At 39.7% G+C, this 16,311-nt stretch overlaps 1 protein-coding gene across 5 annotated transcripts in view; it reads right to left on the bottom strand.

The window, feature by feature from the left end:
• Positions 1-16,311, bottom strand: part of ATP8A2 (ATPase phospholipid transporting 8A2) — a 320,810-nt gene that overhangs the window by 195,549 nt on the left and 108,950 nt on the right. For all 5 annotated transcript variants that reach the window (XM_032099453.1, XM_032099455.1, XM_032099456.1 and 2 more), the window contains one exon: positions 3,937-4,109. In XM_032099453.1, coding sequence (XP_031955344.1) covers positions 3,937-4,109 — 173 coding nt within the window. The remainder of the gene's footprint in view (positions 1-3,936; positions 4,110-16,311) is intronic.

Raw genomic sequence — 16,311 nt, forward strand, 5'->3', positions numbered from 1 at the left:
CAATATCCCAGCATCATTACCTCAAGCATTATTGCAGAAATGGTCAGTAACACAGGCAAAAGAGAAAAGAATGACTCTGACGCAGCCCAGCCTTGGGTTCCCAGCCTTATGCTATGCATCTCTCTGGAGATGCTTGTTTTGTTGTGCTTACATCTGTGAAAAAAATTAAACAAAGGACTACTTCTGTTGTCCAACAATTAATTTTAAGTACTGAGTAGTTATAAACTGCTTGGAATTACTTAATCTCTTAAATGCTGATGGATTGCTCCTTCCTGATGGATTGCTATTTAATATGGGATTAAACCCATACAAAGGCAGAGTCACTGCCACCTGCAAAAAAGTTCTATTCAACAACAATACAAAAAGTTCCCAAAGCAGAGTCATAAAAATGTGTTTCTGAAACACCACATTAATTCAACTACAAATACTTCCAATTCAAGGCAGGCTCTTCAGCAGAGAATTAAATATAAATTTAAAATTAAATTGACTTTTAAAATATTAAATAATTAAATATTAAATGCCATAACACACAAGTTATATACTTCTCTCCTACTTTTATATTCAAAGCCAAATGCAGCAATATGCTGTACCTATCAGCTGGTGTATAAACAGTAGATGAATGATAACACTCCATTTTGTTATTAAAAGAATAATCTCACTTCTACTCAAGCCTTAACATTTTGTGTCTCACAAAACATCACTAAAAACAGGTCCATTAAAGGAACATTTGAAAACCAGAGACAGGCAATCATCAGCTCAGATCTCATAAATGAAGTCATGAGTTCAACTGCCTTCCAAACAACATTTACTCCCAGTGAAAAGTAAGTTTTGCTTGCTCTTGACACACTGACATCTCAGTCAGTGTGAGGAAAGATAATGAGATCTGTCAGTCTCTGGAAAAACTTTTAACAAACAAGGCTTTTTCTTAAAGAGTTGTTTGATTTGATTTTGCTAGCTTTACCAAGTCTCTTGAGGGGTGCATTTTTCTCCACTGTGCCAGTGGCCTGCTAGAGACACTGTAACAGTGGAAGACTTAACCTCATCAGAAGATACCATCTTTCCCTCTTAATGCAAAAAGGAGCCAGGTTTACTACAGTTTCATTTTAAGAGATTACCCCTGAGAATCAAGTTCAACTACAGTTTATGCCTAAAGCCCAGAAAATGAATATACAGTATGTCTTAACTATATTTTAAAAAAATTTTTTTTGAATGGCAAATGCAGCTGAAACTCCCCAGAGGAGATGAAAATGTTTTAGTCAATTTATGAAATATTAAGCCCCATGAATTTATGCAATGTTGAGAATAGCAAGGCAACTCCTCCTACAATGGTTAAACATCATACCACTAAGTTAAAGAGCCAGATCCCCCTCCCAATTAACATTTTTGTTTGAAGACTAACTCTAATTTGAAATGCCCTCTTTTTCAATTACATTTTAAAACTTTTTCCTGTGAAGTATAAGTGCACTGCCTTATTTGACAGACAAAGTACTATCGAAAATAATCCAGAGCAGAAAAAGAAATGTTTTTCTTGCTTCAGTATCAAGCACCTGGCAAGTGAATGGAAGGTTCCTGCAAAGCCTTAAAGGTTATTAAAAGCATTCCTCTTTTTCCCTGGGGACTTAAAACTCAATTATTTTCATTCCTCCTTTTAAGCTATGAAATTACATCATCTCTTCCCCTTTGATTTATACTTCACAGTATTTTTTCCGCATTGTTCCTCAATTTGCTAATTCACTAATAAATAAAGCCCCTGTTGGCTCCCCTCACGGAATAATGAAAGAGGAAATGTTCAGTATTGCATGTCTCTTGGCAAAACAGGACCATTATTTATATTCAGCTAATTACATTTATTTTATTATTTTATAATATTGTGTAATTTTAATAATTTGCAATTTATTATTTGTTTCAACTACATAGGTCTTTGACTTAACTCGTCGAATCTTCAGGAAATAAACTAACAAAGTGCCTTGGAAGGATCTCTACCACAGCATTGTGATAGAGTAGGAAAGCAGGAACTTTCTATCTGCTCTGTGTTCGTTAACTTCGTCACAAACAGAGCACAACATCAGGTCAGTTCCCTTCCCAGGCACTTGGTGCTCTCAAAGCCCAAAGTACCTTTACTCTGGCCCTCTTCCTGGCCCTACATCGGGGCTTGTTGCATTCAGAAGATGGCTGCACTTGTGTTAGCTCCCTCTGGTAAAACACTTGTCACTCCACAAAACAGCTGCAGAAATGAGATCTCTGCTCTAAGACTTCATGCCTTCTTCCTCTAGCCCCCTGCCCAAATTTTTAAAAATTAATCAACAGTAGATTAATTGACAGGGACAGAAAAATTGCTGTCACTGAACACTACAGGGAAGAGCCTGTCTCCCTTGTCTTCATTCACTTCTATTGCATATTCATACAAATTGATACAAACCCCTCTGAGCCTCCTCTTTTCTCAGCGGAACCCTTCCAGCTCTCAGCTTCTCCCTGTAGAAAAGATGCTCCAGCCCCTTTTTCATCTTCATGGTCCTGCACTGGACTCTCTCCACTAAAACTGTTTGCATCTTATGTTAAGGATCCCAGAACTGGACACAACCTTCCAGATGTGACCTCACCAGTGTGGAGAAGAAGGATCACCTCTCTCAGCCTCGACCAATGCTCTTTATACTGCAGCCCAGGGTAGTGCTAGTCTTTGTTTTGCCACTAGGATTCATTGCTAGCTCACAGTCAGCTTGTCCACCAGGACCCAAAGATCCTTCTGGACAAAGGCGCTTTCTAGCTTGGCAACCCCCCCAGTTTAAGGGGTTGTAACTCCCCAGGCATAGGACTTTGCATTTCCCCTTCTTGCGCTTCATGAGATTTCTCTGCTCAATTCTTCAGCCTGTTGAAGTCCCTCAGAAAGGCAGCCAAGCCATCAGTGTTATCAATCACTCCTCAGTTTTGTATCATCTGTAAACTTGCTGAGGACATACTCCATCTAATCATCAGGAAATTAATGAAGATGTTGAACAGCTCTAGCCCCAGTATTGTGCAGTACAGCAGTCCAGAAAACAAATGCAAAGAAACTAGTCAGAAAAAAAGCCCAAGGGTTCATCTATTTCGGGTGCATGGACAACATTGCTTTTGCCATGTGCACACATAAAAGGTAAGTAAGACTGTAAAAAAAAGTAGTACAAAGTCTCCATATAGTTATTTCCCACAAAGCAGGTCTTGCTTCTAGAATGCAAATAAAACTTCCTGCCTGCCTAAATCAACAATCCCTTCTAGGTCACAGTTCTCCACGAATACCAGCAATGAGCACACACACAATCCTCAAAGCCACATAATCTTTCAAAGTTAAAAATGATGCAGCCTTCCTGCTACACAGAAAGCAAAGTAAGCCAGCTTTTGGTTTTCATTTTCTTGGGGCTCTTATTTCCTTCCTTCTGCAGTAGTCATGACATAGGACCACATCTGTGTATAGCTAAATCCACAAACGGCAACAAACTCTGCTGTGACTTAATAAAGCAAGCAGTAGTCTAACATTTTAATGAGGCAAATTGCACTGTTATCACATGCTCACATAATACACAAGTAGAAGTCAAGACAAACTTAAATTCACCCAGAGACCTTCTCTCAAGCTGAGCTGAAAAGTCACACAAACATTTTGATTACAAATGACCACATCCATACCGCTCCTTCTCATCAGCATCTACTATAACCGGGCAATCAGGCACAATGTTTCCTCATGATCTTTCATCACTTCATAGAAGAGATCGGACTCAGCTGGGACTGAAAGTGGCAGAGGGCATTATTTGATGACACAGTTTTAATGAAGGACATGCGTCCTCCTCCATAGGAGCAAGAAAGACTCGACAAAGCAAGCTGCTCTCAGTGGCAGTGTGCACACTAAGTTTTATTCACAGGCTTCACGCCCATTTTGTTACCCAAAAAAGTAATGGAATTCCTTACCTGCAACAAATGACCGCTTTGCAGGAGAGTGCCAAATCCAGAAAGCTCTGCCTGACTTCAAATGAAAGGGCATACTTCAGTGTGTGGCCATCAATAATCAGGGCAATATCATTTTCCTTGCCCAGTGACTCCCCCAGACTGGTACAATGTTGAGTCAGAGAAGCTCTTGTTGCCTGAAGGATAAACAGAAAGAAAATGTTTCTTCCTAATCCAAGAAAAGTGCATTCAAACTACAGCAAGGTATCTCCAGACCGTGCAACAGAGCACAGCATACATGCACCCAAATTGGCACTGACGTGAGCTAATGTGTTAACAGTATCTCGTGCAGACATACTGACTTGTGTCACAAATCACCAAAAGCTGCCTCTGCTTTCCTAGGAACACATCTTGTTTCAAAGCAGACTCCAGCACCTTTACCACACAGTCCTGCATGATGCATGTGCCCAAAGCAGTTGTGATACAGCCTTTCCAACTGTAGCCCAAACACATCAACTTTCCCAGGCCAAACAGGTAGGAAAAGAATCAGGCCACTTTCACACAAACGGGAAGGGTGGGGGGAAAGAGGGAAAGTTGCTTTGCAATTCATTTTCTCTCACCCCACTCATTAGTATGGTAATCAAAACAAACTCACTCTGATTCACTAGAAAACTAGCCCCCAACTGGAGGCAAATTTACAGATTAAGTTAATGAGTATGACAGAGAACACAATCCAGCCATTTCAGACACAGATTACCTTTTTCACCTTCTTCTTTACAAGAATGACTGCATAATTCCCTGTTTCCCCATTAAAATGTGAGGGATTAGATTTATGACTTCATGGCATGCTTTATTTACACTGTACCTGAAAATTTAACACAAAGTAGATGACTGTGCTTAAACCATTAGAGACCAGTGCTGGGAAAATAAGGATAAGTCTTCAGGGAAGAAAGCTGTTTTATCTAGTTCAACACTACTATGCAGTGACAACATTCACAGGAACTCCAAGGATGGTATAACAGATACAGGTTGGGTAATGTCATCAATAATAGAATTTGATCCCAAGAGCCCCTGCCCCTGGGATCTTGGAGTGTCATTTCTTTTTCTTTACTGCTTCCTTTCAGTCTTGCTCAAACATTTTTCTTGCTCTCAAGTGCAGAATTAACCCCTGTCCTTCTCCTGAATGCACACACAGGATTAAATGCTTCTCTGACTATTTGAAACCAAGGGAGAACTCCCTGCCCTTATTCCCTGTCTAGCACTTGGGGCACTTCAGAGGTAACACCCTCATTTTTCACCTGACCCAAAGGAGGGTGAAGGGCCAGGGCCCAACCGCTCCCCCCTACAGACAGAGGAGAATCTGAGGGCAAGCTCAGGAGGGTTACTGAATATCCATCATCTATTGCTCAAAAGAAAAAGCCACAGAAAAACTTATAAAAGGTGATATTTCTCATCAGTTGAAATTACTAATCTCTCCCTAGCTTATTGTCATGGCTATGCATAAGCTTCATCCAATTCATGCCCTGGTCACGGAATTTACTCATCTTACATATAAGATGACACAGAATTAGTAACAGGGTTAATAATACTCCAAAATGCTATAAATCAAGGATTACAAATCAGGCACTTCATTTTGCCAGCACTTCGTAAAACTCTCAATATACTCTTCCATACGCAGGACTAATTTACAACCTAACAGCTTATACAGAGAAAAGCATGAATTATTATTTCTGTTTCTTCCAACTACTTAAAATTGCCATGTAAAAAAACCCCACCGAACTATTGCTCCTATAGGCCAGTGCAATTGAGCCAAATAAATCAGACCCAATGTCACTGGGTATATAATGAAGACCTTCTAAGTAAGCAGGGGAACAAACATTTGGAAACCATGGGGAACTACATCCTTCTGTGGGCAACTCATTACTGGTTACTCGAGTAAAAATCCCTACTTTGATCCCTAGCTTTTACTCTGTGCTTGACATCAAGGGGTAAGTTTCTTTGAGTCACATCAAGCAAGAGTAAATCAATCCTTTATAAGAATAAGCATGATAGAGCAGAAATCAATAGTAATCCTAAGAAAGTATCTGAATAAACTCAGGCCTGTGGAATACCCCTGCCTTTTTTACTGAGTATCTATCAAGACTAAATGCTAAGTCTGTCAGGGGTTCTGACAAAACCAGAATATTAGAAACAAATATAGCAAGCCTTTCACTTAGCCATAATAAACTTGGTTTTTCTTCCCAGGCACAGAACATCCAGCTGCTCTGGGGAAACCTGGAGAGGTGCCTGCCAATGAAACCTTGTGGTAGTGGCATATCAATTTCCACCAAATATTAAAAATATGCAGCTTTACTTAAAAGTCAGAAGGTGCAAAAACTGAAAAGTCCATCCATTTAGTAGCCCTGATTCAGTGGGTTATTCTAATAAATATGGACACTTCATAAGCCAGTAGAGGACATGTGCACGTGCTTAAGCTGTCAGTTGAATCAGAGTAACATTATCAGTTAGAGCTTTATAAGGGCTTAAAAACTCATTCATAAGACCACCAAGTGTCAGAGAACAAATACTGAAAAAAAAAAAAAATCAGACTGTAAAAAGTCAACTACAGAGCTCAAACTGAAAAAGCTAAGGAAATCAGGTTTTAATTTATTTTTATTCTACTTTTACACCTTTGACATGATGGGTTGACTAGTTTCTAAAAATATGAACAATTTGACATAAATGCATTTAAGGGTTAATGTTATGGCCTCTGTGCTCGAGTTAAATTCAAGACATAGTGCTATATTCCATAATAAACCTATCCCACCTGCTCTTCCTGTTTGTTTTTCCATTTCCATTTTAACAAGTTGCAATCATAAATATAAACCTTGAGCAGAGCATTTACTTGCATTACTGCCTTAAAATAAACCTTCAGATTTTATTGTTCTCTCTGTGCATAGTTTCCATACAGAACATGAAGTAACATTATTAGTTCACTATTATAAATCTTCATAGCAGACTAAATTTGTTGACAGGCAGAAAACAAAAACATCCTGAAGCAGAGTTTGTGTGGTCTTCTCTGGATTGCACTCTCAGGATCTTTAACAAACCTTGTGATAGCATGCCTGTATATTCTCACTTCCTAAAACCTCAGGAAAAATCCCTGCTGTGCCCAGCTTCATATTTGAATTACAATACTGACAAACATTCTGGGATTTACCAGGCTATTATTTTGTAGGTTAACAGAGCAAATACTAATACTTTTCACATGATGCTTGAAGTCAACTGGGAAGTCAACACAATCAGAGTTAACTTAATCAGAGCTCTGCTGATTTCACTAAAAACAAGAGCAGACTCCTCATGCTGTAATAAGAAACATTAGGAACATTACCGTATAGGTTATATAATTAGATCTTAAGCATGCTTTTTTGTGTGCACCATGTGCCTTTGGGCAGGGGTTTTTTGTTGTTCTTGGGGGTTTTTTGCTTTGTTTTGGTTGGGTTTTTTTAGAAGCATGGCACCATACTGCCCATTCCCTCCCACCAGAGCTTTGCACACTAAGAAATTCTGGTGTGTGAGGCAACTCAGTATCCGACACAGAATGACAGTATCAGATACTTGCCAAGAAAAAACAGAAATCAGAGGACTTGCAAAAACTGAGTGCAGAAGACTCCAGCAGGATAATAGCCATTCCCATAGCTTATCTTAGAAAAAAGCTCATACCCAGAGAAGAACTGGACAGTTATTTTAAGATAATCGACTCCAAATCTCCTGTTCTCTTTCCTCCCTGGAAAGGCTCACAAAGTCACTGAAATGACAGCAAGGGATAGAAAGGATAGAAATTTGTGCAGCCACTACACTCATGGTTCATTGTAAGCATACAGCCATACATGGCCCACAAGGAAAGAGATCTCAGGAAGATAAGTCAGTGGCTAGTAGCTTCATGTAGGCCAGAAGGCATCTTTAGCTGAAGAGAGCCACTCACTTCTGGATCTGTGACCTCTGATAGACATAGCCCTGGTAAGGCCAAAATCAGCCCTACGTTCTGGCTGCCCACATTTCATGCATCCTCAGTTGGTTGGAGCATGGTGCTAATAAAGCATACGGGCCAATCAGTTTAGTGTTGGGCTCAATGATCCTTGTGGGTCCCTGCCAACTCAGAATATTCTGTGATTCATCCTCCTTGAACAGCCATTCCTCCATCTCAGAAGACCTAATATCCCCCTCACACAACGAGCTCCTGCAGTAAGAGATGTTAACCTTACACATCAGTTTAACTGTAGGCTAAGTCAATCACATGCTATTTGCTACTGTATTTATCTAGAAAGTACTGCTAGCTACAGCAGTTCAAAGCGTTTTCCAAGTTAACTTCTTCCATCATCCTATAATTAATTTCCAAGCCACTAATTCTGATATGAGATTATATAAATTACACAAACTGCTAACTCACTAGAGTACACTGAAGTGCCAGCTCAACTCGTTTTACCAATCTAAGAATTTACTTTTTTCGGCTTCTGTTTTCCTTCCTATGTGTGGATAATCTGAATCATCAGATGTAACAACTCTTTCACTGTGTTGAAAAAAGTGGTTTCAATCAAAATACCAGCCACATCCCCTGCCCCCAGTGTTAAATGAAAAATATTCCAAGGAGAACTTCAGAATTAAGCAAGGAATCCACTGCATAACCCCATTCAAGATAATACTGGCCACCCCTTCCACTTCATAGGAAATTTTCCACTGTATCTTAATTGCAACCTAGAAGCTTCACCACATTCGGTGAATCTGTCTAGTTGCTCTGCCGGAGAGATCTGTAAGGACATCTGGCAGATGCAAATTTACAGGAGACTAGGAATAATAGACATAAAGGCAAGAAAAACTAATGTTTAAACCAAAGCTGGCAAAACGTAATAGAACTATTTAAAGCAACACCTGTTGGCCAGAAGAGTCACTGGAAGTGCTTTCCACAATAAATAGCACATATGCAAGAGCTAACCTTGAAACCTGTCTTGAAACCTAGAAAGAGATACCTAGAAAGATCCTCACTTTTGCCAATCTTCCAAGTTTGCTACCAAACTTGACTAGGTCAGCAAACTCCTTCCATTTCCAAAAGCAGACAGGCAACTTCCAAAGACCTGGTTATAAGGAAGGGTGCAAAGCATATTGCCACAAAGCCTAGTGAAGATTACTTTATGTTTATGGCAGTAGTCCAGCTACAAGACTCGTTGTTTTGTTCCTCTGTTCCCTCTCTTTTGTGATTCCCACAATTGGTAAGTCTTCAAACAGTTGGTTATTTAACCGCTTCTGTGTACTCTCAGAGTTTAGCTAGGGGTGGAAACACCAATTCAAACACAGTTGTGACCTGCTTACATTAACTGATACAAATGCCATGGTTTACGGCCAATAAAATGGATACTCAAAACATCAGTAGAATTGAAAATACTTAGTTACTAATAACAGATGAGGCAGTGCATGTTGAACAGAGCAGGCTGTATTCCTGAAAATACGTAACCTGTAAGGTTCTTGTATAGCCAGAAGTAGAAATATTAGCAGGGAGGTTGTTTTGTTTACTAACTCACTGAAAACAGCATTATGGAGAGACAACGCTGACAATTTCACATTTCTAAAGCCCAATCTTAGGAGTTCATCCCTTCCTTAGCTTTACAGGAAGAAGAGGGTATAAGGACACTCTTGCTGAGAGCCAGGCAAACCTTTAAAGTCAAAGACTAACTGTGAATACTTCACTAGTTCACATTTCAAAAGAAATAGTACCAATATCTCCCAGTTTGGAAGAAGCCTGAGTACTTTCAAAATACAGGATTCACTTCAAATTCAACCTGTACACACAAAACCACTTAGCAAATGGATCATGGAAGATCAGAACCCAGCTGCATACCTTCAATTTACTCTTTTAAGTAAGGTCAAAACTAAGAGAAAAACTAATAAACAGGCCCATCAATAGCTGTTGCTCAGTATTACTGCAGTGCTCAGCCTAATGTCACACGCTGATTTAAAGAGATACATAAGAGCACACAGTGTGACTAGAGCACCTCACAGCCATTCCTAAAACATGTCAATCAAATGACTGTCACTGATCTAACACAGCAGAACTTGATTATTTATTAGCACCATGATTCTGCTTGATGAATATGATCTCCTACCATGCCAAGAAAAACATCCTACGGAGAACCCAGAGATATTAGACGGACTCACTCAGATCATGTTCATAGCTTTGAATTTAACTTCAACCTGAAATTCCTTCAGTTAGCCAAGGAATTTAAAATGTCTCAATACAAAGAGTCCTTAAGCTGCATAGCAAGTCTCAGGTTATCACATATTAAGATCAAACCTTGCCCTCAGATATTAGATAAACAGATCATATCAGCATTTTTGTATCCAGGGGCAGCTGAAAGTCCAGATGAATTCAACCATCAAGAGCTATAACAAGTGCTGTAGAGAATGATTCAAGGATGTTTCCAGTTCTGCAACAAACTTATTATGCAGGAGCCAAGAAACTTCATTAAATAGGAAGGAAAATACACCCTGAAGGAAATTTGTCCTGTCATCAGTACATCTATCTCCAAGTGTGTTCCACATAGTTTAAAAAGAAAAATAAAACAGATCTTTTCACAAACTTTGATCACAGAAAAATAATCTCCAAGAGTGTCACTCAGGTATAGCATCTCAAACACATATGCTGTGTAAAGGACTGCAGGTACTTCAAGTACCTACAAGATCAGTTCGAGATCATGGTAAGGAGGAGTGTCAAAAAGCTGACTATTCAAAAAGTACTCAAGCAAACTTAACGTAGCATACCAGATGGCTGCACACTAAGCTTCAGGCTCTCAGGGAAGAAAAGCAGCACCTTTAATATGGAGTATGTATGAAGTCTCCCCTGCAACCCCAGAGCTGGAGAGGCTTTGGGGGAAAGAAGGAGAGAAGAATTAGGAGCAAAGAGAGGCTTTTGCCAAACTAAGATGTAAAACCGATTTGTTCAAGACTTCACTAACTAGTCATCTCCCATCTTGCAGATTAAATATCAGGCAGTGCATGCTCCCAGAAGTGGTGATCCTCTTATCTTAGCCCTCTGAAATAAAACCTTAAGTTTTCTGCAGCATTACTTTTTCCTCACATTAAAGAGAGATGCTGATAATAGCAGTGGTATCTTAAAAATGCCAATCTTCACTGTAAATCTTGACTGAAATACTGATTCATTAAAAAAAAAAAAAATAAAGAAAAGTGACAAAAGCCTCAGCATTCTCAGACCAAAGAATTTACATCCTAAGTAGTCATCCAGTGCAACACGGCTGCCAAAGGCACCATCTTGAAAGCCATGAGTCTTTTGCAATCCTTCTTTGAGTTCTAAGAGGGCAAAGCTTGCAGCATAAGAAACAATTGTAGAAGCAACTGCAGTCAAAGGGGCAATTTATCAAATGTTCTTCAAATGCTATGAAAGACAATACCACATTTGTTCAGTTTGACATTTTTTAATATTTCTAACTTTAGCAAGAAGCATGTGTATCCTGGGACAACCAGGGATTTCAAATATGATAGCCACAACCCTGTTCTCTTCACACTAAGAACAGCATTAGGCTTATTACACAATTTTCATTTACTCCAGAACTGCTTTATGTAGGTCACTCTGTCTATTGCTTTCAATATATGTTAGATATTTGACCACAGAACAGTTTATGGTGCACATTAAGATAGTTTATATCTCATACCACAGAAAGGGCAAGAAAAGATATGCTTGTTCTGGACACCAAAACATCTGCGCGATTACTAATATCAACTCTACTCTGCCAAGAGGAAGCAGTCTGTTAGTTTTGCTAACAAGCTAGAATGATTCAGTGTCTTTATTTTGATATTTTAGCTTTATTAAATTCATTCAGCAGAACAGACTTCTTATTTCCTTCTACTTTTTCTCTTCTGAATATAATAATCCAGCTTTTCCTGGAAGCAAGCAAAGCAGAAGCCAGCTCTTGCTTAGACCTTCAAGAAGTTATGTTTCTGCTAAGTAATTTCTCAAAGACAAAACCCCACGTTTCAACCTGATGGATAAATCTTCAGATCAAGGAGATACCACAACCTTCTGCTTTAGATCATGAAGATCCAGGATTCTCTGTTACACTGTCTGAACCACAGATTTCTGTGTTGCTGTTTTAAGCTGTCACTACATGTCAATACCCACAAACAGCTGAGGAGAATTCAGGCAAGAAAATGACACTGGTATGTGGACATACAAGTCAGTCTATAATTTACCCCCCCACCACCCAGAAAAAAGGGTATTTTCTCCTTATATAAAATCACAGGATGTTCTGGGTTGGAAGGGACCTTAGAGATCATCTAGTTCCAACCCCACCCCTCGACCAGGCTGCACAGAGCTCCATCCAGCCTGGCTTTTAACACTTCCAGGCATGGGGCACACACAGCTTCCCTGGACAACCTGTCCCAGTGTCTCACCACCCTCACAGTAAGGAATTTTTTCTTAACATGTAATCTAAACCTACTCTTTTACCGTTTGAAACCATTCCCCCTTGTTTTGTCACTATATGTTCCTGTAAAAAGTCCCTCTCCAACTTTCTTGCAGGCTCCCTTCAGGTACAGGAAAACAATTCGGTCACCCCCAAGCCTTCAGGTAGAATGCATTGAAGATTCAGATCTCTGCTACAGACACTGACTTTTTCATATATTTATGCATCTATCTGTGTATGGGGTTTTTTTATATACACAAAGTGTACATATATTATCACTATTATATGACCTTGGCTGATATAAATAAAATACAGCCATCCTGACTCAATGAGATTAGAACTTTCCTGAGACAAAGAACAGCCATCAATGCAGCCAGGACTACACTAAAGGAGTTTTATCATTGCTAGCAAGTAAGGAATTAATGTTTATTAATATATAAAAGACTGAACACTCGTCACAATGAAATACTAACCAGATGACAGAACTCATCTCTCCTCCAGAAGAATGCTATACATAAGAAACACATAATACTGAGTAGATTGAGTTGTACAAAGCAGGACTGCCTCAACGTGATTTTCTCATGATGCAGTTACCTTGCCAGCACAGACATATGCATTGTGTCAAAACCAGTGTTCACTATGACAAAATTATTTCATATTTTCAAGTCACGTTACATGTGTAGTCTGGAAAAGAGAAAGATTTGGTTTTGCCTTTTCATGTAAAGTAACATCAATTTGTAAGACATCAAAATAAAGCTGGAAGGACAGAATTTCCCTCTCTAAAGACCAATAAAATTTAAATAGGGCTAGGGAAAGCTATAGCTTCAATTATTTGTAGTCTTCCACTCTTAATTTCCTCTCCAAAATCCCCCTTAAAAAAAACCCCAACCACTATTAGCATCTGTGCAGTTAATAGTTCAGTTGAATGGTAGTGTAAGTAACAGAGGCCATACCGCTGTCAGAGTTCACAGTCAAAGTTCTTCCCATACTTAAGTAAAAGGAAACTGCTTTGAGAACTAAGCCAAACAGCAAACTATAAACTCTAAGCTACTCAAGACAGTCCCACACATACAACAAGCCAACCTGTCATATTAGTCTTCCTTTCAAGTGCTTGTGTACTATCAAATCTGTTTCTCCAAGCAAATCTGAGAAAGTTCCAGAGCCACTGATTAGCACAGGCAGGCTCTGTAATAAAACTGAGTTTTAAGAAGCAGATTGCTTTTAAACCAAGTTGTTTCCTTGAAGCCCTGGTTTTGATTTAGAAACAATACAGGTATTGAGCAGAAATACGAGAGAACTCGCAGTTCCTGAAATACCCTTTGAGATTTTACTTCTACCCTAACAGCATGACAAGCATCAGAAGTTACTCACGCTCCTTGGACTATGTATTTTTCCCTTTTACCCAGGGCTGACTAGGCAATAAAACAACACACAAAGGAGTTTCCAGAAGGATCTGATACAAGCTGTACCTCCATTACCTTACCTATTCCCCAAGAGCCTCTTGGAAATGGAGAACATGTACATTCATCGATTGTTTCCATCCAACTGGGATCACTTTGACTCCTTAAAGAATTAGGTCAGGCTTCCTGCCCTTTGGCAGCTGCTCAGTGGTACACAGGGTGCAAAAGTCATCCTGGATGCTTCATTCCTGGCCTTGGTCCCATCTGTGCCGTCTCAGAACTTCTAATGAAGCAGAGCCCAGCAAGCAGACAGCAAGGCAGCATTCTCTTGCTTGAGCCAGCCCTGTTGGCAAGCAACTGGAAAGAAGGCAGTCAAGCCTGACCATGCTTCTGTTTAAGACAAAACAGCATCCAAATTGCCCCACAAGGGCAGGTGAAGGATATGGAACATACTGAGCAAGGAAAACACTAGGCATGCCCTGAAGGACAGGGGCCTGGACACTCCCGGGAAACACAGACTGTCAGAAGAAGCAGAGCTCGAAAAGCTGGAACAGCAAGGATAGGAAATTGGATTCTCCTTCATGTCCCAAAACTAAAAGTAAGAGCTCTATACATCTGCATCCAAGCAGAGGACAGTAGCAGGACTAAAAGTGCTAACCTTGGACTATAGTTTTTTAAACCCATAAATTACAGTGCTAAAATACAGGCACACATTAGGGAAGGGGAGAAACACTATTGGGTTACACTAGCAAGACGCTAGGAAACATTCCTGCTAAATCACAGAGATCTTCGCTATCTGAACGCTTCTAGAACTGTAGGATCAAATAACTCTCATTCAATAACTGAAGGAAAGTAACAGGAGAGCTATCCAAAACACAAGCATTGGCACCACACGTAAATTATGAAAACTAAAGAATTTAGTGTTATAAGATCAGAATACCAGAAATCCAGATAGCTATATGTTTGTCCAGCTGATACAAGACCCATAACCGAACTAGCTACGAAGCATTAGATCATGAAATGAGAAAAGCATGACAAAACTATCCAAATGGTTGTATGCAAGCCAGCCTGTTGAATCTACTCAATAGTATTGCTCAAATAAGATTTGTCATGATGTAAACTCTTCTGTTGCAGTTTGATTACAAAATTAGTACTTCACAACAATAACATCAGGTAAATACCTCAAAGACTGCCCAGCTTTAACGTCTTTGTCAGAGAAAGTCTGAAGATTAGATTTTCTAATGGAATTCTACCAAGATCAATTCATCCTCAATGATCCTTACCTTCAAAACACCAAAAGAAATGCAATCCCTCTGTCTTGCAATTTGAGCACAGCACATTACAGTGACAAAAGGACAAAAACTGCTGCCCAGAGAGGTTGTGGAAACCCCATACCCAGACATATTCAATAAAGGCCAGGTTGATGGGGCCCTGAGCAACCTGATCTAGGGAATGGAACCCCTGCCCACGGCAGAAGGGGTTGAAACTAGATCTTAAAGGTCCCTTCCAACTCACACCATTCTACAATTCCATGAAAAATAAAAAGGTCTGAAAAAGCAAATATAAACAAGCTTTCTTAGAGCAATTAATTTTAATTTAACTGGCAGCAGATGTGTGAGCAATGACAAACTAGATGTGGCACAGATCCAAACCCCCACTCCTGCCTTCAGTTCCACCCTTGAAACAGGGCACAGGGCAGGCAGCTCCTCTAGCCCATCCTTCACCACATGGCACAAGAAGAGCCAGCAGCAGGATACAGCCTCCCCTCACCTCCTCAGGTCTTTGGAGAAGTGGGGCCTGGGTGTATGGACCATCTCACCACAGGCAGTCCAGAAGTTGCCATACAATTGTCACTTTTTATACCAAATTTTACTTCAATTCTAAGTCCAAATAATTTCTGTGCCTAACTTTTAAAAAAGGTTTGCTCCTAGACCACGGCTTCAACTACTCAGAAGAGACTAGGCTTAATGATAAAAGTGAATGGCTGGAGGGTCCTAAAGAGCCTGAAGCCCATCTAGAGGATTTTAAAAACATAACACAATAACATGAAAACATGTTAAAACATGAAAAGCTAAGGGTTTATAAGATATTATGGTACAGGGCATTAAGATCTTTCTGAATATCAGACAGTAGCCTGAGATTATTTTATACTACTTGTGTCCCTTAAATAACAGTACCTTCTCAGCACAGAAGGGGAAGGGTGATGTGCATGAACAAGCACACCTCTCCTGACAGCAGCTTCAGAGAAGCACTGCCTGGTCATGGTCTGGCCTTGCATCAGCCTTAGGTAGTAGTGGAAAAGGAAACAAGCAGGAAAAAGAGCAGCTTTGCCACTGGCCTCCTTGAAGATCAAAGGAAGCAAAAACCTCCACTCAGCGGTTCCCTAGTCATTTTGTTAACTAAGATTATTAAAAAAAAAAAAAGGGGGGAAAAAAAAAAGGTAAAGTCTTGAATGTTCCAAGCACTTCCAAGTTGTAAGATTATTAAAAAAAAAAAAAAAGGGGAAAAAAAAAGGTAAAGTCTTGAATGTTCCAAGCACTTCCAAGTTG

Source organism: Corvus moneduloides, chromosome 2 (genome assembly GCF_009650955.1).
Source record: "Corvus moneduloides isolate bCorMon1 chromosome 2, bCorMon1.pri, whole genome shotgun sequence".
In the NCBI taxonomy this organism is placed as follows: domain Eukaryota; kingdom Metazoa; phylum Chordata; class Aves; order Passeriformes; family Corvidae; genus Corvus; species Corvus moneduloides.